We start from the raw sequence: 21,245 nt of genomic DNA on the forward strand, positions 1-21,245 counted from the left end.
ACCAATTATAACGCTCGGACCAAACCTTTCAAGCCGGGGCATACACAATGGTATATATATTTTATATTTACGCCCCCCCCCCGCCCCCCCACGACCCCCCCCCCCCCCCCCCCCCCCCCAAAGAATGGCAGGGATTGACATGTTTATTTGATGTTGCATCTACAACCTGCACACGCAATAGGTACAGTCAACAATACCGGTATGGTAACATAAACGGCCGTGCGTACCAAATGGCCAAATTGCGGCAGACGACGGTGCAATACAACTCGAATGCTACATGCATACATACGTAGTACAATGTCAATAACATCGGCTACGGCGCCTATCTACGCGTAATTTGAAAACTCCACACAGCGTCACCGTTGATCCTTCCCCGAGATAACATATTTCTAGAAAGAATCCTTCCGGAAGCTTGTGAGGATTTGCCTGCTTAGAATAGAAGCACGGACACGGAGGAGTTGGGACCTCCACTACCTATCCTGTACTATGTAAGTAGTAAGTAGTCGATGGTGAGATGGATATTTCCTCCCGGCTCGCCCGCTGCCTCCGTGAGGCGTTTTGCCTGGTTTAGGACGGGAGTGGGGGGTGTGGATGGATGTTCCGTGCATGGGTACGGCGCAATGCGCCCACTCTCTTTTTCTAGAACATTTCCTCTTTTGGAATCGTGAACCGGGATTCCCGTCCAGGGTCCTCCTCAGCTACGATTCAGGATGAATGGAAACCATTAACGTAAGTAGGAAGTAGGCGAGAAGGGTTGGTGGTGCCGCCTTCGCCGCCACACAGTTCGCCTCAGGCTTCAGCTGCGCTTGTTTCATCGGTAGGTGAGGTACTTTGCTGAGTGCCTACCTCCCTGGTCTCATACTAAGAGTGCGCGTCTAGCGTAAGATGAGAAAATCCCTTAAAACATGTTAATCAGCCGGACTACCTAGCTCAACATTCAGGGCACTGAGCAGCTTTCTCTACATGGACTTACCTACTATACTTAGTACTTGCTACTGTACAAGGAGGCATACCTGTCTTGAGATGGACCTCGCCGACTGCAAGGCAAAGGAACATTGGTTCCTGGGTGTAAAGCTCGAGATGATATCATCTATCTATATTACTCTCGTGTTCGCCGGCTTCCAATCCCGCGAACGCAGCCGTGCACCAGATATGCAAGCTGCCAGCCAAATAGGAATTAGAGAGGTGTTCCGAGTTGCGCGTCTACATTGCAGTAGTTCAAACAGCTTTCATCGAAAGATAACCCGTTTCTGGGTTCGGGATCCTCCATGCAAATGCAATCTCCAACTTGGAACCAACATATAATACATACATACAAAGTACCTAGGACGAGGCCGGCTTCAATGCAACACTACCTACTTACAGCGTGGGGCGTCTTTTCTACGGTTTTGCTGCAGTTGGGTAGTTGTCACCTCCGAAGATGCGAGCAAGGAATGGAGAGAAAGGAAGACACCCCACGTTCGAACCCTCCTTTTTTCTCAGCTGAATGTTCTTTTTTGCTTCTTCTATTCGGCTCAACTGAACCTTGGCGCCTCTTGGTTTCTAACGAGGCATTGGGTTGTTTCACCTCGCTTATCTATGATTCGCGACGAATTTCCCATCCTATCTATTTACGGCAGCTCGCCCGTCTACATGTGTACTGGGAAGTTGCATTGAACAACTGACGACATTCACAAACCCCTTTCGCATAGCTCATCGGCCGGGTTGACACGCTACGAACGGATAGACGGGTAGGTAACGTAACCCTAGGCGCCGATCTGCTGTTAGTTGCGTTTCGGGATCATACATCGGCTACCCACATGACCGGATTCCTATGCGATGGAAAAAAGTAGGTATGTGACCAAGGAGATGGGACAATTCACATACCCTAGCTTACATGTAGTTGCAACCCGAAACGATGGTCGTGGCAGTCCCTTTGACCAGAGCTGTTTTCTTCGCTTGAAATATCCTAGCCTTTCAAACTGTGTCTTTATGCGAGGTTGAGTCGTGTGACTAAATTTCCATAGCACCGGAAAAAAGGATTTTTGATATTCCTAGTTCACAGGTCCGCTGAGCGAGTGGCAAATACCAAGCGATTTAGAAAGGGGAGAGGCTAAAAAAGACGTCTGTCTCTGTTTGTTCTAATTATGGGCTGGTTCATGCATCTCTCACCGTCCGCGTATGAGCTAACGGACTCTCGCCAAAGATTCAACGTGGCGTTTGCGTCGCGTCACGTCCTGTGTTCAGCCAGTCAAAACGAGTCTGCAAAAGTCTCGACTTGTCTTATGACATTTTCGCTGAGAAAAGCACGTGGCCCTTCAGCGACGATTATTCAGCCTCGTAAGCCGCAATGGCAGCAAGCAGTAACGTCAGTAGGTACTCGAGAAAGTGCCACGATAGCCCCATGTTGCATTTAACCCACGCACCCAACACCTGTCAAGACGCCACGACGCGTGCAAGTAGAGTGACAGCGCAGGATTTCTTGGTATCCATTGGCAACATGTTGCGAATTGCACGTTTTACTGTAGCATCGCTTTGTGGTAAGTAAGCACAGCAGCACGGAATTAAGGTCGCTTTCTGCAATCCAAGTCGCTTGCAAGCGAACAGCGAGCTCACATGACAATTACAAAGAAACAGACAAGTGAGATCAGACGAGGTCAGACGATCCATAACAAGTGCCACGGCAATCTGTACTGAATCACGTATTACCTCAGTATCGAGAGGTAATTGAGTACTGGGTAAATACTGAATAAGTACGATGATGTCAAAAATAGTCTGGATGGCATTGATCGCCTTAATCAAAGAGCATCTCGATTCTGCTCGACAGACGCACATCACTCACACACACTCAAGACGATTAGATAGTACAGAATAGTATATACACACTGTTGAGATAATAGAAACTTAGAAAAAGAGAATTGGTTACCTTCTGGACAAATTATAATACAGACATCTATCTAATACCTAACGCTATCGTAGTGCTAAAACATCTTGCTATCTCCGCGGTGGTTGACCTTTGTGGGGAGTGGCATCGTTGATTGGTTCTTGACATGGGCGCTACGTCTCCTTATCAGAAGCCGACCCGCCCACGACCAACCCCCAGATCTCGCTCTCTCTCCATCGTCGACCAATTCTGCCTCCATTCGCGGCCCATCGATCTGGAATGCGCCCACCCGGCTACAATTCGGTATTGGTAACGAAACAACCGATCCCGTGGAGATGTCATCGCCGCGTTTTTTCTAGCGGGGACCGCGGCTCGTAGCCAATAGGGGCCCGTCTAATGCCCTTTTTGACCCTTTATCGTGGCACTGGTTTGCTAACGTCTACAGTACCGACACTATCTAAGATGGTAGTTGGCGGGCTGGCTGGCTAAGACTCTTGCGCCGGAGATGCACATCTCCAGAAGCATGGTTGGATAGATAGTTACAGGTACGACGATGCGACAAGGTAGACAGATAGATATTTCAAACCATTTCATGAGACCCTGTTTGATCTACGTGCTTTTTGAACATCTCTTCTCCTTTCCCTCTTCTCTGTATTCGCTTTCCTTTTTCTGCTCCCAATCAACCATCTAATTTCTCAAACAAGCGTCTCCTGGCCTGGTATAAGTTAACTGAATATTATACATTATCACTCCAATCTATTAATCATATGCTACACATCCCTGTATACCATCACCACACCGCCCGGCCCTAGCAACTCCTGTCCCGGGAAGTCATAGCACCATGGCGGTCGGTCAGAGGACCAGACTGGTCGTTGTCGGCCTCGGTATGGTCGGAATAGCCTTCATGTAAGTGGACGTGAGCATAATGCCAATAACACGAAAATACTCATTTGCCTATTTACCTATATGCACCTAAATATATCGTATCTCAGAAACTAACTATTGCATCTCATCCGTCCAGAGAGAAAGTATTAAAACTAGACGCAAGAGCCCGCGAATACGACATAATAGTCATTGGCGATGAGCCGCACTTCGCATACAATCGCGTGGGCTTGACGAGTTTCTTTGATCACCGGAAGGTCGAGAACTTATATTTAAATCCGCAAGAATGGGTATGGAACAAAACATCAGCATCAGCACCGCCACCACTCTCTGGAGATGATTGATTTCTTTGGTGCATCAAGACATCGTACTGACTGAATACATCAAAATAGTATGCCACACATGCTACGGAGAACCAGCTAAACTACCACCTCAACACCCTGGTGACGGAAATAGACTCAGCCAGCAAAACAGTAACCTGCGCCAACGGTGAGGTTGTCGCATATGACATCCTAGTGCTAGCCACGGGCTCGGATGCTGTGTTGCCCACACACACACCGGGCCACGACGCAAAGGGCGTCTTCGTCTACCGCACAATCGAGGACCTGCAGCGGCTAATCGAGTACGGGGAGGTGCGCAAGGGGACGATAGGCGCCGTCGTCGGCGGCGGTCTTCTCGGTCTCGAGGCCGCCGCCGCCATGCTCGATCTGAAGTGCTTCGAGCGCGTGAAGCTGATCGAGCGCAACCGATGGGTCATGAGCAGACAGCTAGATTCCGAAGCCGGAAACCTCGTCGTGGAGAAAGTCACGGAACTAGGCGTTGACGTGATGCTGACGAGACGGGTGGCGCGGATCACGACGGACGAAAGCGACACCGTCACGGGCGTCGTCTTCGAAGACGGCGAGGAAATGGACTGCTCGACCATCTGCTTCGCGATCGGCGTGCGGCCTCGCGACGAGCTGGCGCGCCAGGCGGGGATCAAGTGCGCGGAGCGCAGCGGCGGCGTCCTCGTCAACTCGGACCTATCGACGAGCGTGCCCGACGTCTACGCCATCGGCGAGTGCGCGAGCTGGGAGAACCAGACGTTTGGGCTGATCGCGCCGGGCATCGAGATGGCCGACGTGCTCTCCTTCAACCTGACGCAGGCGAAGCTACACCAGCCGCGCGCCTTCAAGAGACCTGACCTAAGCACGAAATTGAAGCTTCTCGGCGTCGATGTGGCGAGCTTCGGCGACTTCTTCGCTGATCGTGACGGCCCCAGTTCGTTGCCGGCCAAGGCCGCGCGGCGGATAAAGAAGACGGCGAGTCCCAACCGCGAGAAGCCTACCCCCGAGGTCCAGGCGCTCGTGTACAAGGACCCGTTCGCGCAGGTGTACAAGAAGTACCTGTTTACGACGGACGGGAAGTACCTCCTCGGTGGCATGATGATAGGCGACACGAGCGACTACGTCAAGCTAGTGCCTATGGTTAAGTCGCAAAAGGAGCTGGACATCCCGCCATCGCAACTCATCCTCGGCGCAAAGAAAGCGGGAGAGGACGACGGCGGGGACGACCTCGACGACGACACGCAGATCTGCTCGTGCCACAACGTGAGCAAGGGCGACGTCGTCAAGGTCGCCAAGGAGGGCACGTGCAAGTCTGTGGGCGAGGTGAAAGCGTGCACCAAGGCCGGCACGGGCTGCGGCGGCTGCATGCCGCTCGTGACGAGCATCTTCAACAAGGCGATGGCCGACATGGGTGCCGAGGTCAAGAACTGCCTTTGCGCGCACTTCAACTACTCGCGCGCCGACCTGTACAACATCATCATGGTGAAGCAGCTAACGACGCTCGCCGAGGTGATGCGCGAGGCCGGCAACGACACGGAGTCGGACGGCTGCGAGGCGTGCAAGCCCGCCATCGGAAGCATCATGGCCTCGCTGTGGAACAAGCACGTCATGAGCAAGCCGCTGCACGGCCTGCAGGAGACCAACGACAGGTACCTGGGCAACATCCAGCGGGACGGGACGTACTCGGTGGTGCCGCGGGTGTCGGCCGGCGAGATCCTGCCGGAGCATCTGATCGTGATAGGCGAGGTGGCGAAGGACTACAACCTGTACACCAAGATCACCGGCGGGCAGCGCATCGACATGTTCGGCGCCAAGAAGCAGGATCTCATCGAGATCTGGCGACGACTCATCGAGGGCGGCATGGAGAGTGGCCATGCCTACGCCAAGTCGCTGCGCACAGTCAAGAGCTGCGTCGGAAGCACCTGGTGCCGGTATGGTGTGGGCGACAGCGTGGGCATGGCGCTGCGCGTCGAAGAGCGGTATAAGAGTCTTCGTGCTCCTCACAAGATCAAGGGCGGCGTCAGCGGTTGTGTGCGAGAGTGCGCCGAGGCCCAAAGCAAAGAGTATGTTCACCCCTTCCCCCCCTTCCACATTCCCCCCTCCAAGGCACACACAACCGAATCAAGGAATAGAAACGCAATAAGCCACGCACGCAAATGCTAACACTGCATCACAGCTTCGGCCTCATCGCCACAGAAAAGGGATTCAACATCTTCGTAGGCGGCAACGGCGGCGCGAGCCCGAAGCACGCCGAACTGCTCGCCAAAGACGTGCCGCCATCCGAGGTAGTCCCCATCCTAGACCGGTACCTAATGTTCTACATCCGCACGGCCGACAAGCTGCAGCGCACGGCGCGGTGGCTCGAGGCGCTCCCCGGCGGGCTGAAATACCTCAAGGAGGTCATCCTAGAGGACAAGCTGGGGATCTGCGCGTCGCTAGAAGCGCAGATGAACGAGCTCGTGGACTCCTTCTTCGACGAGTGGGCCGAGGCGGTGCAGAATCCCGCGATAGCCTCCAAGTTCCGGCAATTCGCCAACACGAAGGAGACGCTGGAGACGGTGGAGGTCGAGCATGACCGCGGGCAGAGCCGGCCTGCGTTCTGGCCGACGGAGGCCGCGAGGGACGACTTCAAGGGCTTGAAGGACCGCTGGTCGAGCACGGCGTGGCAGCCCGTCATCGAGGCGAGTTACTTCGCGGGCGCCGACGACACGCCCAACGGCGTCTCGGCCAACATCAAGCGTGGCGACACGCAGCTCGCGCTGTGGCGCGTCAGGGGGAAATACTACGCCACGCAGCAGATGTGTCCGCACAAGCGGACGTTCGCGCTATCAGAGGGCCTGATCGGGCAGGACGTATTACCGCCTACACCGCCCACGACGCCGCCCTCGCTCTCGCCTCCATCTTCGCCCACCGCCAGCGCCGCCGAGGTAGTCTCTCCTAACCCCCCTACTCCTACTACAACAACCACCACTACTACAAAAGAACCCTGCGGCTCCGCCAAGACCCCCTGGGTATCCTGCCCCTACCACAAGCGCAACTTCGACCTCTCGTCGGGCTCGTGCACGAACGACGCGGAGCTCTCCATCGCCACCTTCGCGGCCGAGGAGCGCGCCGACGGCCTCGTGTACATCAAGCTGCCGCCCGTCGAGGAGCTCGACGCCGAGCTCGGCACGTCCAGGTGGAAGGTGAAGAAGGGGGAACACGGCGGCGCCGAGGGCGAGTTCGCCGAGCTCGACCGCAAGATCAACTTCAAGGGGCGCAGGGCCAAGAAGGTCGGTCTCAAGCCCATCGCCACCGACGACGACTTGGCCGCTGCGCGCAAAGTCGAGCAGGGGGCGAGGATTACGGGTATCAGTGGCGGTTGTGGTGCCGCGCCCGACTGGTGATGTGCATTTATATGTTGATTATCTTTTTATCTCGATTTGTTCTGCAGCATGGGGAGACATCAGGTTATTTTGGTTATTGGTCATGAACTGGGCATTTATAGGTTGGCATGGGATACATACATATACCTACAGCGAGTGGTCACAGACACAAGAGTGTAAGTAGACATACTATTACGGCGTTCAGGATATTTGGAGTCCGAACATGTTATAAAAAATCAAGTGGGAAATTCCCAAGGAACTACACTCTTGCTTCGTAGAGCAGTGTCAAAGGGAGAGGAAGACAGGCTAGCTAGCTTCCACTTATCCATTACTCCATAACTCAGAGCAGACATGATAGGCACATAGTAGTATTACTATCTCCCAAAATCGTACATCAAAGTTGAATGTAAATCTGGTGTTTTCGACTCATGTGATATATCGTGTGAGGTATTCGTGAGATGAACAGCTATATGCTACACAAATACGGCCAAGATTAAGAAATTACGCGCAATATGAAAAAGCAACTATAGGAAATTAGGTACATACACAACTCATATATACGATGCCAATACGCAATGTAAATACTAAAGAGCGCGGATATCCGCCTTTTTCACACAGGCTTCATCCGAAAGATAAATTTAGGCAGCCGAAAGGCTTTAATATTAGTCAGTACTTCAAGCAAAAGGCGGCATTGGCCATCATGAAAGTAATTCGCACCGACAATTCAAGTGCTATCCCTGAGGCACGAATGAATAGTTGAGGTGATCTCTCATTCAGGCCGACGAGCCCGACGGTGAACTTCATACTGATAATTAATATTGGTACAAGAAATTTATTGAGTTTCTTGTCACTACAGGCAATGAATAATCGCTCTCCCTTTTTTTGCTCCAGACGACAAACACCAAAGAGGTATATCTAACGAACCCTGGAGCGCACCCACCGTCACAGTTCAATAATTTCATTACATGACGAGCACTGGTTTCCAGGTAACACAGAAAGAGATCTGGGAATAGGACAAAATGGCAATTCACCAGAATATGCTACAAAGCTTGGGTTGTTTCAACCCGATGCCTAGGCATTCAAGCGTTGTCATTCGTGCAAATAGGGGTATCCGAAGGGTGCATTTATTCCTCATCCCCCATGGGGACCTCCTCCTCGTCGTACTCCTCCCCATCATCAGCAGTAGCATCCTGATACTGCTGGTACTCACTAACCAAGTCGTTCATGTTGGACTCAGCCTCAGTGAACTCCATCTCGTCCATACCCTCGCCAGTGTACCAATGCAAGAAAGCCTTGCGTCGGAACATGGCAGAGAATTGCTCCCCAACACGTCGGAACAGCTCCTGGATAGCAGTCGAGTTACCGACGAAGGTAGACGACATCTTGAGGCCACGAGGAGGAATAGAGCAGAGAGCGGTCTGGACGTTGTTGGGGATCCACTCGACGAAGTATGTGGAGTTCTTGTTCTGAACATTGCGCATCTGGTCCTCAACCTCCTTCATGGAAACCTTGCCACGGCTAGAAAAAGAAGCAAGTTAGCAGTGAATATGTTAAAGCTCAAAGGTAAATACGTACAAGATGGCAGAGCATGTGAGGTAGCGGCCGTTACGGAAATCAGCAGCGGCCATCATGTTCTTAGGGTCGAACATTTGCTGGGTCAACTCGGGAACCGTCACAGCACGGAAAGAGTGGGCACCACGGCTGGTCAGAGGAGCGAAGCCGACCATGAAGAAGTGTAGACGAGGGAAGGGCACCATGTTGACGGCCAACTTGCGCAAATCAGAGTTAAGCTGTCCAGGGAAACGGAGGCAGGTGGTTACACCAGACATGACAGCGGAAACGAGGTGGTTCAAGTCACCGTATGAAGGGTTGGATAGCTTCAAGGTGCGCATGCAGATATCGTAGAGAGCCTCGTTATCGATACAGAAGGTCTCGTCAGAATTCTCGACCAGCTGGTGGACTGAGAGAGTAGCATTGTAAGGTTCGACAACGGTGTCTGATACCTTGGGGGAAGGCATAACGGAGAAAGTAGCCATCATGCGGTCGGGGAACTCCTCGCGAATCTTGGAGATCAACAGAGTACCCATACCAGCACCGGTACCACCACCGAGAGAGTGGGTGATCTGGAAACCCTGGAGGCAGTCACAGCCCTCAGCCTCACGACGGACAACATCAAGAACGTTGTCGACGAGCTCAGCACCTTCAGTGTAGTGACCCTTGGCCCAGTTGTTGCCAGCACCAGACTGACCGAAGACGATGTTGTCGGGTCGGAAGAGCTGACCGAAGGGACCAGCACGGACAGCGTCCATGGTACCGGGCTCCAAATCGACAAGAACGGCACGAGGGACGTACTTGTTGCCCGAACCCTGAACCAACTTGTGTTAGAACTTGCTTGTTCTATATCACCACTACCCAGCAATTTGACCTACCTCGTTGAAGTAAACCCTCATTCTCTCGAGTTGAAGGTCAGAGGTTCCTTGGTAACTATTCCATGATTGTCAGCCAACCGTTCTATTCGCGTCGCTGTGCCGTATGGCCATCGAAAGTATACATAGACCTACACGCCACTACCATCGAGACCGTGCTCGCCAGAAATTTGCTGCCAGAAAGCAGCACCGATTTGGTTACCCTGATCATGCTATGTGAGTCTCGAGAGGTTCCCAATGTCGTCGTCGAAGATCGTAGAGGCGACTTACGCATTGGCCGGTTTGGAGGTGGACCTGTTGATGGGAGGAGCGCGGTTAGCCTAGCTTCCATAGAATAATTTGGTAAATAGCCGAGCAACGCTCGATCAAGCTCAATTCTATTGACCACAAATTTCATGTCTAGATGTGAAGACACCGATGTACATGAGAGACCAAGACTAGAGGCATTATAGACTGGGAACGCGTCTCGGGCCAAGGCAGCAGATCACGGATGGAGCTTGATTGGGTTGGAAAGAAAAGTAAACAGAGGGAGGGGCGAGGGTGGGTTGAATCCGGGGAAAGACTCACAATCTCACGCATTTTGGCGACTGAGGGAATGAATTATACGGAACACAGAGCAGGAGGATATGTCGAGCAGAGGTCAGGATGGAGGAAGACAGTAGTCGTCGTGGTTGTAGAGGAAAGGGGAGGTTTAAGAAAGAGTGGAAAAGAAAGCGGTGTGTTGGGAGAGAGAGAGAGAGAAGACGGCTCGGGCTGTTGTGTGGAGAGGAGAGAAGCGTGGGGGGCAGCTTGTGGTTGGCTGGATTTTGGTGTGAGAGAGCGCCCGTGTTACGGTACCTTACTTTGTAGAGGGGACTCAGAGGGGACGGGTCACCACTACAGCGCTGGTTATCTACCTAAGCACAGCTAAGTAGCAGCTAAGTAGGCACCTACCCAGGTACTAGCTGCAGTACCTAGGTACCTACTCTCCCCCATTTTGCTCAGGGACTTGTCCAGGGGCCAGCACAGAAGCCCAGGCAGTATATCAGGAAGCCACGGCCCAAACAGGCAAGGGGTCTCAGCGGTGTGCCAATCAAAGAAAAGCACCACACAGGTCCCTGTTGGCACTTGCCGACAAAAAACATTTGCCCCGCTTTCCTTGTGGATGGCCAGGCCGACGGCTCTGAACAACTTGATACTTATCCTTCTCCTCTACCTCTATGAAGAATACTTACTATCATATCGCATAGCGTCTTGCGAGCAGATATATCCGGCAATTGACTCTATAAACGCATTCTACCACGTGCCCCACAAGCAAGGAGCTTGTGTAGGGAACAGTCAAAAACCTCAAGAGCTCTATAACGTTATTGTTTACATCTATTCGTACTAGGTACACATAGGTATGTAGAGTAAGTAGGTAACCGATAATCTCGACGTATGATAACTCTAATTTCATAACCCGCGCTAACCCAATCATCAACCATACTTAAGCTGGCCACAGCCTGGCCACTTACATGTACTGACAACACATCAATCATACTGTAAAAAAAAAGAAGCATGTTATTTTATGTTCGGCCCTTGCAGATCAAACGCTAACCCCAACATAGTCTAGAACCCTCATCTTCCTCTCTGCGATTAGCGGCTTGGCAATCTGGTCTCTCCCGATTGGTCAGAGCTTCGTCGTCAATTCAACTTCTTCCCCTTTTCACAGTCTATGGAAGACGGCAAGATACCAGCACCATATTGTCTCTTCATAGTCCTACATAGTCTTCAAATATCAGTGCAAAGCCTATACGCTCCAAGCTGTATGTCATGCTCGTTACACTTACTCCTGTACTGATCTCCAGCGGAAGCTTAGAGGCCATCACCATCTCAGCATCTACTTCCATAATCACATCTTCCCGCATTGTGAGACCGAGCGGTTATTAACAACCTACTCACTTGAGTGAGTGCTAGACCAAGCCTTATATCCCAATATGCAGGGCAAGAGCGTTATCTAGCCCTTTACCCAATGATGCAAAAAGTGGCGTACAAGCTCCTTGGTGATGGTCAAGCAGCGAAAACTAATGCGGAGAGCCGGAGAATTTGCTGATCGAGAACACCTTCACTACCAACGAACCCAGGTACGAGTTAACTACTTTACAAATGCAAACAAATATTTACCTTGACCAAAAAAAAAAAAAAAAATCACCTGGCCTCTGGGTTAGTTCCTTCTGTGTGCCATAGAGCTGATAGATCGGAGCAAGCTTATTTCGTGACTTTGGTCAATCTGACTACCAAACACATAAATACTCATCTCAAACAGCTTGGATGTTGCCTAAGTAGCCACTCCTCTTTCCCTGTATAACAGTGGCATGTTAGAATCTAGAAAGCTACTTACCTACCTATCCGTACGTACCCTAAAGATAACGTGAGAAATACTCGATACGGCAGTCTCGATTAGAACGATCTGTAGGTAGCTCTTCCTATCTTTCCAGCCACCCGTCTGGGGGTTTATTCGGGACTATCGAGGCAAACAAATTGTAATCACATTCATCACAATGAATAACAAACTCCCGCAGCCTTTCCAGGGCCTAGTTTGAGGGTTCAAACCACAAATCAATCAAGCCCCCGTGTACACATATACTCATATCCGGACAAACTTTGCCAGGAACCCAGCATGTAGGCAGTAAATCTCAACGAGCATATCAATCAACGCAAGCACGCAAGTACGCAATCTCAAATCACTCATATGCCCACCACGACCAGGCGAGGCAAACACATCATGAATAACAGAGTCATTAATTCGTGTTCATTATTTTCCGTGATTCTATAGACTGTGTGATCTCTTTTGTTTTCGGTAACCCCGTTTCATGCCCCGAGACCGAATGATGAATGAACAATGCGAATTTCCCCGACACCTGTTGACATGATACCGACAAGAGTGAGAAAAAAAAAGACAAAAGTGGTAAAAAGACCATACAACTGTCATTTGAGACTCTCTGGGGGAAAGATCCCTGGTCGTCAGCATCGTAAGATATCCAGGTGGTCCAGGAAGGCGAATAATAGAAAAAAAAATATGACAAGGCCACAATGACAGTTGCATCTTATTAGCGTTCCCCACTTTCTCGTGTCTTCGTCGTGTCGTACGCGCTCTATGATTATCTAGACAGAAGAATGTGCTTCAGTTCGGAGACGCTCCGAAAAGCTCGCAACCAACCCGGCGCTATGCAATCAAACAGATATTCTTACATATACACAATTCCTCCCAGAAACGAGTTCGTACACTGCGAGGGAGGGGAGGGACGGGGAATGGGTGGCCGGAGGCGAAACCCGATCTAGGGTCACACCTCGACCAGCTCAACGAACTATCATCACATGCATTCGGCGGCCAATCCCATTAGAGGGCGACGTACTGACAGAGTTGCTGCCGAGTGCTGACTTAGTGGGACTATGAGAGCCACGCCGCGTGGGACTGGATGTTGGTTCATCAAAGACGCGGGTGAATGCAGGACTCCCATCTGCCCTCGTGTATTTGGGCGTTCTTGCTGGACTTTGCGTGATGTGATCTGCTCGGCGAACGAGTTCCGACAGACTGTCCCGCAGGTCCCCCGCCCGTTTGACCAGTTCTTTAAGGCTGTTCGTATCGAAATTCATTTTGCCGTTAGTATACTTGTTGGTATTATCTACGGCGTCGTCGTCGTCATCATCGTCGGCATCGACATCAAAAGTCGTACGATGCTTGCGCATTGACTCCATGACTGACCTCGCAACACTTGTGGAGCGAGGCTCAGAAATAGGGTTCTCCGGCGTCCTCGGCCTTTCTAAGTCAACCCCTTCGTATGTGTTGTCCCAGGTACCAAAAATATCGTCATCAGGCGAAAAGACAGATCGGCGGCGCGATGACGGTGAAGTTCGGCGACCTTGGGTTTCTCTCATCTCAAGAGAGGCACCGTCAAATCCCTGCTCGATGAATCGTTCATCAACGAGAACCGAGTCAGAACCATCAGGTGTCCCAGTATGTGCTACTTCCTCTGTATCCTCGTCAGGGGAAGCTAAAGCTATGATACCTTCCGCCTCATGCCATAACTTGGCAGATGAGCCAACAGAGAGATTCATCTCACGTCCTAAGCGACATAATCGTTTCAAGTCATTGACTAAAAGAGATAGCTCCCTGATTTGACCAGAATGAGCTTTGACCGTCGGTTGCGTGGCCTGAATCGAAGCTGGAACGAACATAGACAAGTGATTCTCCTTCTTCCCTGAAGGACCAGTCATTGGCACCACATCTTCCTCAAATTCAAAATCATCGTCCCAATCTTCACTGACGTTCTTCTGTCCTAAGCCCCAGGTACCGAATTTAGGAACCGACTTCGCTGGTTCCGTCGGATCCGGAACAACAGGGACACTTTGACTTCGTACATGAGTGGCTACAAAGCCCTTACGGCTGGCTGATCGTCCGCCTCTCAGATCAAGCTCTTGTTTTCCGTGTACAGTCTTGGGTCGGTGGATGTAACCGTTCTTTTCGCGCTTATCATGTACACTGGTTTCCGTCCAATCGAAAACAGTACTTCGAGGTCGCTCACGAGCAGAATCAAAGTGCTCGCCACGTCTAGAGTTGCCATTGATCCTTCCCAGCGTCCTTCGAACTTTGGGACTTCCTCGTCGAGAGTTCATCGAACTTGGCGGCGAGAGGTGATTATAGAACTCTGTTTCTTCTGCCCTTGCCCACCCTAGATCGTCATCATCATCAAGGGATAAACGAATGTAGTGTTTGTCAATGGGGAAACTTGAAATGATGGGATTATCTGTGAACTTTTCATCATCTGGAATATTTGCGGCATGAAAGCGTGCTTCGAACTCCTCGTAGGTTCCTGGTATAGGTGTCGAAGCATTTTCATCTTCTTCTATGATCTTGTTCCCATCATCAAAAGCCGGCCCCATAATTTCTTGAACAGAGAGACGTTTCGGCTTGATACTGTTACCCGCCGTACTCGGCGGAGAATCGTCAAACATCGATTCTAATGGACTGTCAGGACCCTTTTTACGACCGGAGGCCACCGTCCTAAAGGAGTCAAACGGTGTATCCGTTTTAAAGTCGGTGTCATCATCATCACCAGAAGTAAAGCCACGATGATACTCGGAGCTACCAACCGTTGAAGCACGATCCAGCGTCCGTGTGTGTGATGTGTGGGAGTGAACCCTCGATGACACCGAAGGGCTAACGATAGATTCGTCAGTTTTATCTGGCAACCCTGAAGATAAAGAGCTGTGGCCGTTTGTCTCTAGATGAAAACTCGAGAGTCGTGATAGAGGCGGGAGCGGAGAAGGGACGCCCAATTTCATTTGAGGAGATGCTTCGGGAGGACGGAAAATAGCGGCGAAATCAGCCTCAGCTTGGCTGACCTCTATCTTCTCGGGAATTATGCTCTTGTCGTCCTGGGTCTGAGCTTCTCCATCTGTAATGGGAGCAGAAACATGACGTTTGCCTCCTGTTGTCTCGCTTCCCCTCTTACGGCGTCTGAGACTCCCCGTTCTTGATATCCAGTTCGTAGGGGAGCTAAACTGCATCGAAATCGACCGCTTAGGCGGTTTCGAAGGCGTTACCTCGGTTAAATCTAGTTCCTTCTCCGATGCCTTAGGACTATCTTTATTATTAGTATGGGGTGGGGAGACAGATTTATGGGAAACCCCGTCTGCCACCTCCCTGGAATCACTCATTATAATATTATTAGGGCTAACAAGATAGACTTGTTCAGTATGCAGTTGATCAGCGCGAATTCGTCTCCCCGGAGACTGGCCAGTATCGTCAGTTCCTCGTAATGGACTCGTCTTTTTCGTGATGTTGGAAAGTTTGGAGTGCCAGAACGATCTCCACTTAGAACGCTCGTTCCCAGCAGAGCTGTGAGGGAGCTTCTCCTGGTGCGTGCCCACCGTCTTGGCTCGGGGTCGGTTGCTTCGGTCAAAGGAAAACTTAGGTAACGGTGGTAGTTCTTCAGCATTTAGCTGATGCTGCAATGTTGCTGACCGCTGGTGACTTGTGGCTGGCCGCCGTAATGTCATCTGAGCTCTCGATCCTCTCCTCTTAGGGTAACCCGCGTCCAACGAAGGCGTCCCTGGCGCGCGCTTCACTAGTTTGTTTGGCGGAAGCTGAGTTGGTATATCTCTCGATGAAGATAATATCGGGGCGGTCGAGCCGAAAGAGAAGAGCGATGGTGAATCTGGTCCAATACTTGACCGTATGCTTCCGTGTTGGGACAGTGGGCGGATGGTCAATCTTCGCATCCACGACCCATTGGAGGATACTGAGTCGCAAGAGTCTTCCGCAATTGGCGGAGCGGGTGAACGCTCGCCAGGTTTGACCACCGAATGACGGGAACCTGGGGACCTCGTGACTATTATCTGAGCATGCGATGTTCGTCGAACAATTCGTGCTTGGGACGTGGCACTGTTGGGTACCGCAGACTGACGCAGGGGTAGCACGGGCTGGTTTTGGGGTGCAGGTGACGCTGTTGATGCTGCAGAACTCGTACCAGGTCGGGAGAAAGAGATAGTTCTCGAGAAATCGTGGTCGGTTACGAGTTTTCGCCTGATCGAACCTGAGCTGTGGTGGGGAGCGTACTGTTGCTCACTCTCGGCACGCTGGCCAAAGACCAGCCCCGTTGCCGCCGCAGCGACAGCAGTACCAGCCCCAATAAGCTACCACAGAGAAACTCAACGTTAGTTTAGAAATAAATAAACTCGATCCTCATGAAGCGCCAACATGAACGGGCACGTATACAAGGGCTCAAAGACGATGCGGCGAGCTCCTATACATTCGCGTGTATTTTTCGAGACGAGGTGCAATTTGGGAAATACCATTGTCATGTGTGCCATTGCGTGCATACTATGCAATGTCTCGGGCGAGTGGGTAATAGAGATCGAGTGCGCAAGCCGGTGTTGGTGTCCGGGCCCACTAACTAACTGGATTGCGATGGTATGGAACAAAGGAAGGGAGCGCGGATTCGGGGATCGAGATCTTAACTTACACTAGGGACGGTCTGCATCTCGAAAGCTAGCTCCCGCGGCTCAGGAGACGAAGAAGAGGCCTTCAAGTTTGAGGCAGAAGGGGAAAAAAGAGGTTCTCTTCAGTGTGATCATGGCCCGTTCATTTCTCGTCAAGACATTGCAATCTCAGCTAGAAGAGACGGTGGATACCAAGGAATGCCAGTAAATCTGATCGGCTCATCCAGCCAAGCCCCTGGATTCTCGTCTTCCGTTGTGTCGTGTTGGGTTCCTGGTTATTGGGTTGTGGTTTCCGGCTTCGTGGGCGCGTGGCAGCGGGCGGTTTGTGTATTTCAACAAATACGTCCGTATGGCCTATGATATTCTGGTAGATGGGGCGGGATGAGTGGTGGGATGCGGTCGTGGATCTGGCGGCCTGGCGTGTGTGGCAGTTGATCGAGTGCAGTGTGGGATGTATACTATGCGTGCATATGTGTCTGTGTAGGTACGGCTCACAGCTCGGGATAAGTACGAAATGATAACTGGCGCATGAACCGACGGGATAATGCTCTCGTAGCAGTATACACACAATGGCCTGGGTAGGAATTGAAGGTTACAAGGGCGAAAGAATCAACATCAATAACAACAAAAACAAATGTCAATGGGCGACCAGAGTGGGGATGCAAGGCCGGGCCTATGGGGGGCGAATGGGCGAATTTAGAGCTGTATGTATCAACGTCTCGGGAAGGGCTAGAAAAAGAGACAATTGTGTCTGAATGTGAGTGCTGAATGGAGAGGTCTAGAGAAGTGAAATGGACAATATAACATCCATAGTAGATTGGACCGTGACTGTCGATACCTTGGATAGTGGCAGGTAGGAGCCTACTATGTAAGTAGGTCGCTAAGGTAGGTAAAGTAGAGGTATAAGGGGCAGGTAAGAAGAGACAGACAGTCAGTCAAGACGGCCAAGCCAGTCCGGTCCAGGCAGGAGGAGGAAGTCGAATTGAGGATTGGTGGAAGGTCGTCGCCGTTGTTGTTGTTGTCGTCGTCCACGAGACGGAAGAACAGAAGACTCAGGACAAGAAGTTGCAATGCAATCCAACTCTCCCGTGTTATTTTTTTTCTCTCTGCCCCCCGGGCTGGCTCGGTCTCAGGACGACCTAGAACTAACTGGAGCGACAGGAACAAACATATCATTTACAATTTCCTACTGCATTATTACTGGGACAGAACTGGGACTGTCCCGCGCCGCCTTGCCTAGCATTAGACAGTGCACAGTACAAGCAGCAAAACGGCGTGGTCCATTGGCGAAAAGAGTCGTGGGCAAGTACATAGCAGATACGTAGGTACCTGGCTCGCCTGGGGGCTCCCAGTGCTAGTCCCAATTGTCGCAGGTGATGGCTGACAATATGAAATCGTTGGAATAAACACTGAGCAGACTGAGAAAGCTAAACCGGCTGCGTGACGCGGATTGGACGTCGACGAATTACACAACGCCGCGGTCCGGGTTCCCCTTGCTGCCCTCCTCCTCATCTCACGGCGCGAGGGGGCCAAGCAATGTCCAAGATGCACGATGCACTGCAGCGAGGAGGGCTTCCAGGGAGCAAGGAAGCAGGCGACGTTGCAGGCAGGTACCTGCTCACCGCTACAGCCGGGCGCGAAATTGCAGGTACCGGCACCAACGGGGCGAGCACTGTGGTAATTACGGCGCTGACCGAGACCTGCAAGAATGAGCCTGCAAGTCAAGCTTAGCGCACCTGTAGCGTAGCTGGGTGAAGTGTAACACATAAGGGCCGCCTATAAGTACTATAATAAGGTGCCTACTAGGTACCTAGGTATGTACATACTTGCCTACATTCAATGACCTACTGCCCTGTAACACTGCTAAAAGCTTCCAAGGTTCCATGCAAATGTATTAGTAGTCGCCTAAAAGTTCCAGCCGTTACCCCGGCACCGCCCTGAACGATGCCGGTTTTTTTTGGGGGGGAGGGGGGGGGGTTTCTTTCTTTCTGTTTTAGCGTACAAATCTCAAACAGAGCGCAGTCCAAGGCGGCGCCAGTTAGTCAGGCAGGTCTTGCCCCGTCAGTCGGATATGACGATGCTTAATACAGGTCTGATGCAGGGAACAGCGCTGCCCCATTGGAAGCAACTACCTGTCGATATCAAGATGATTTATACATACTGAGTACCTTAGTATGTGACCTAACAGAGTCATCTATTCAGGCAAATTATTTTACCGTATCCTACACGTCTTCCACGCTCGCTTGGAGGTTGGTAAGTTCTTAGAAACGCGTGGTATATTACTACTAGGTAGGGATATCAGCCCTAGATCCCAAATATCAACCGGTCGTCTCAGCTTCTTACGCCTGTCGCTTCGTATTACTTACCTAGTATACCTAGGTATTAAGTAGCTAGTCGGGCAGTGAATCGTACAATATGCTGTCTCCCATTACCACATTATCCTACCAGACTGCATACCTAGGTAGGTAGTACATTTCTACAGGTGGTATATTAACGCCTCGCCCAGACCAGACACCTATTCGCGATGCACTGCACTGTATGTATGCCGTAAGTGCAGAAGATCCGCTAGAACTTCATGTATGAGCCTGCCTACCCTGTAAATCCACTCACTGGTGTCTACATATGCAGTGTCAAGCTCTGCAGCCAGCCCAACTGCACCCAAAGTCCTGGATCTCCCCTGATGACGACTTGCCTAGCTTAGAGCCGGCCCTCGCTATCTACATATGTACATGTAGATATACGCATGTGCACAACAGTATAGTACTACGTAGGTGGTATCCAAGGTGATTAGACATACAAAATACACATCTAGATAAAAGAGTCCGGAGCAAGTGAGTTCATGTTAGTTTATCTTTGCTTATTGAGACGCCTGGTTATGGAACGCATTATGCTGTATGCCATTGACGATCCGATTGTTAATGCGTACTCCGCTCATGCGCATTGAAGAATGAATGGTACCCCAAGCTCCTACGCCTACGCGTAAGTCCCTGGGTATGTACAGGCACATGCGGACCTATTATAAGAAATCGAAGCTGGTACATACATGTGTATATCTACGTGCGCCTTGTCCAAACATATACATTACCTACCACATCTAGATCCACAGCCTTCTATCAGTACTAGGACGCGATAGAAGTAGGTAGGTAGTTTTATTTTCCGACGCAAGAGCTGTAGGTAGCTCCCTAGCAGCACATGGAGTTCAGGTTATTTAGTTAGTTACATGTAGTAAGAAACGAGCAAAATAGCCCCATCTCGCGTGCCTTGTTTTAGCGCATCCCACCCCAGCAGGCCGATCGTCATCTTCTATTGGCTCCAAGCCTCGTTACTGGGCGACAATGACCTGCAGGCTACTGCAGCACACGATGCCAATTGCAGCGTCATCTGCCTTTGCTATTCCTGGGACTCCCTGGTAAATTGCAAAGAAGTCAAGCCTGCATCTTTTGCTGCCGTCCTTGAGCTAACAGTTGCAGCTCATTTTATTCAAATGCACTATGAAGCCGCCATGTCCAACATCAGTTCATTTTATACAGTCCTAACGGGTTAAGCAACTGCGGTTGCCAGCTCTGTCCCTACGAGGCTAGTTAACCTGCAGTCTTCAGCTCTCTCTCTCCCTCGCGACTTACAACGCCATATCCCTTTTCACATCTACTAATAGTCCTTCGTAATGTATCAAGGAACACGACAAGACTATCTCCTGGGCACCAGGCTAGTCAATCCAACGCTACTTTCCCGTTTACAATTACAGATAGGTATCGTCAACGTTACGTGAATAATGTTACTAGGTACATATATACATAGGTATGCCTTACTTATGCTACAGTACATCGGTGCTTTTCCGTTAATGTAAGTAACAAGTCGCTCCAGCAGGATGTGGGGGGGTAAGCGATCTTGGTAACTCCATGCTTAAAATATCATATCATGTGTACCACTCGCCATGTGCATATTTCCTCTACCAAGCTAGGGCTGGCTCTACCTAAGTAGGATATACATGTACATATAGGTATTTTGTCTGTACTGTATTCTATCAAATACCTTCTACTACGGTAGGTAATCATCACTTGCAGCCTTGTCAGAGAGTATCAACCACGTGTAAGTAGACAGATCGGTTACTTACCCAGATTACGTTGAATCCTCCGATCCTTAATGAACATCCGAGACCCGGATAAACCTTTGCTTTGACTCCGGGTGGACTTACTTATTTTCATCTGAACAGCAAGGGGCCACTTTAATACCCGGAGCCAATTCCTTTTCAAGTGCGCAATTCGTGATAGAGCCAACAAGAAACAAGGAATAGTCGGATTACAAAACAATGGTGACAGCGTGAAACCCAAGGTCCAAGGTAACAATACCGTCTTTGGCTAGCAGACCGAATCCGCTGTAGCTGATCATTACTACACTACTTACTAGAACTGCTGACTTA

General features: G+C 50.8%; 4 protein-coding genes across 4 annotated transcripts; 1 reads left to right on the forward strand and 3 right to left on the reverse strand.

Moving 5' to 3' along the window:
• The first annotated feature begins 3,086 nt into the window (after positions 1-3,086).
• On the forward strand, positions 3,087-7,847 carry F5B22DRAFT_625557 (nitrite reductase). Its single transcript, XM_047976179.1, has 4 exons — positions 3,087-3,769; positions 3,885-4,035; positions 4,138-6,134; positions 6,248-7,847. Exons 1-4 carry the CDS (start codon positions 3,705-3,707, stop codon positions 7,455-7,457), a joined length of 3,423 nt encoding a protein of 1,140 aa, XP_047826301.1. The 5' UTR covers positions 3,087-3,704; the 3' UTR covers positions 7,458-7,847.
• A 76-nt stretch (positions 7,848-7,923) lies between these two features.
• On the reverse strand, positions 7,924-10,707 carry F5B22DRAFT_625559 (tubulin beta chain). Its single transcript, XM_047976180.1, has 6 exons — positions 10,430-10,707; positions 10,133-10,156; positions 9,998-10,065; positions 9,866-9,920; positions 9,012-9,802; positions 7,924-8,954 (listed from the first exon to the last, which is right to left on the reverse strand). Exons 1-6 carry the CDS (start codon positions 10,439-10,441, stop codon positions 8,561-8,563), a joined length of 1,344 nt encoding a protein of 447 aa, XP_047826302.1. The 5' UTR covers positions 10,442-10,707; the 3' UTR covers positions 7,924-8,560.
• Positions 10,708-11,039: 332 nt separating this feature from the next.
• On the reverse strand, positions 11,040-11,473 carry F5B22DRAFT_482575 (uncharacterized protein). Its single transcript, XM_047972261.1, has one exon. It carries the CDS (start codon positions 11,316-11,318, stop codon positions 11,079-11,081), a length of 240 nt encoding a protein of 79 aa, XP_047826303.1. The 5' UTR covers positions 11,319-11,473; the 3' UTR covers positions 11,040-11,078.
• A 1,623-nt stretch (positions 11,474-13,096) lies between these two features.
• On the reverse strand, positions 13,097-17,130 carry F5B22DRAFT_482589 (uncharacterized protein). The gene is made up of 2 exons (XM_047972262.1): positions 16,849-17,130; positions 13,097-16,519 (listed from the first exon to the last, which is right to left on the reverse strand). Exons 1-2 carry the CDS (start codon positions 16,864-16,866, stop codon positions 13,181-13,183), a joined length of 3,357 nt encoding a protein of 1,118 aa, XP_047826304.1. The 5' UTR covers positions 16,867-17,130; the 3' UTR covers positions 13,097-13,180.
• Positions 17,131-21,245: the final 4,115 nt, after the last annotated feature.

This window comes from Xylaria bambusicola (assembly GCF_022495145.1).
Source record: "Xylaria bambusicola strain CBS 139988 unplaced genomic scaffold F5B22scaffold_63, whole genome shotgun sequence".
NCBI classification, from domain to species: domain Eukaryota; kingdom Fungi; phylum Ascomycota; class Sordariomycetes; order Xylariales; family Xylariaceae; genus Xylaria; species Xylaria bambusicola.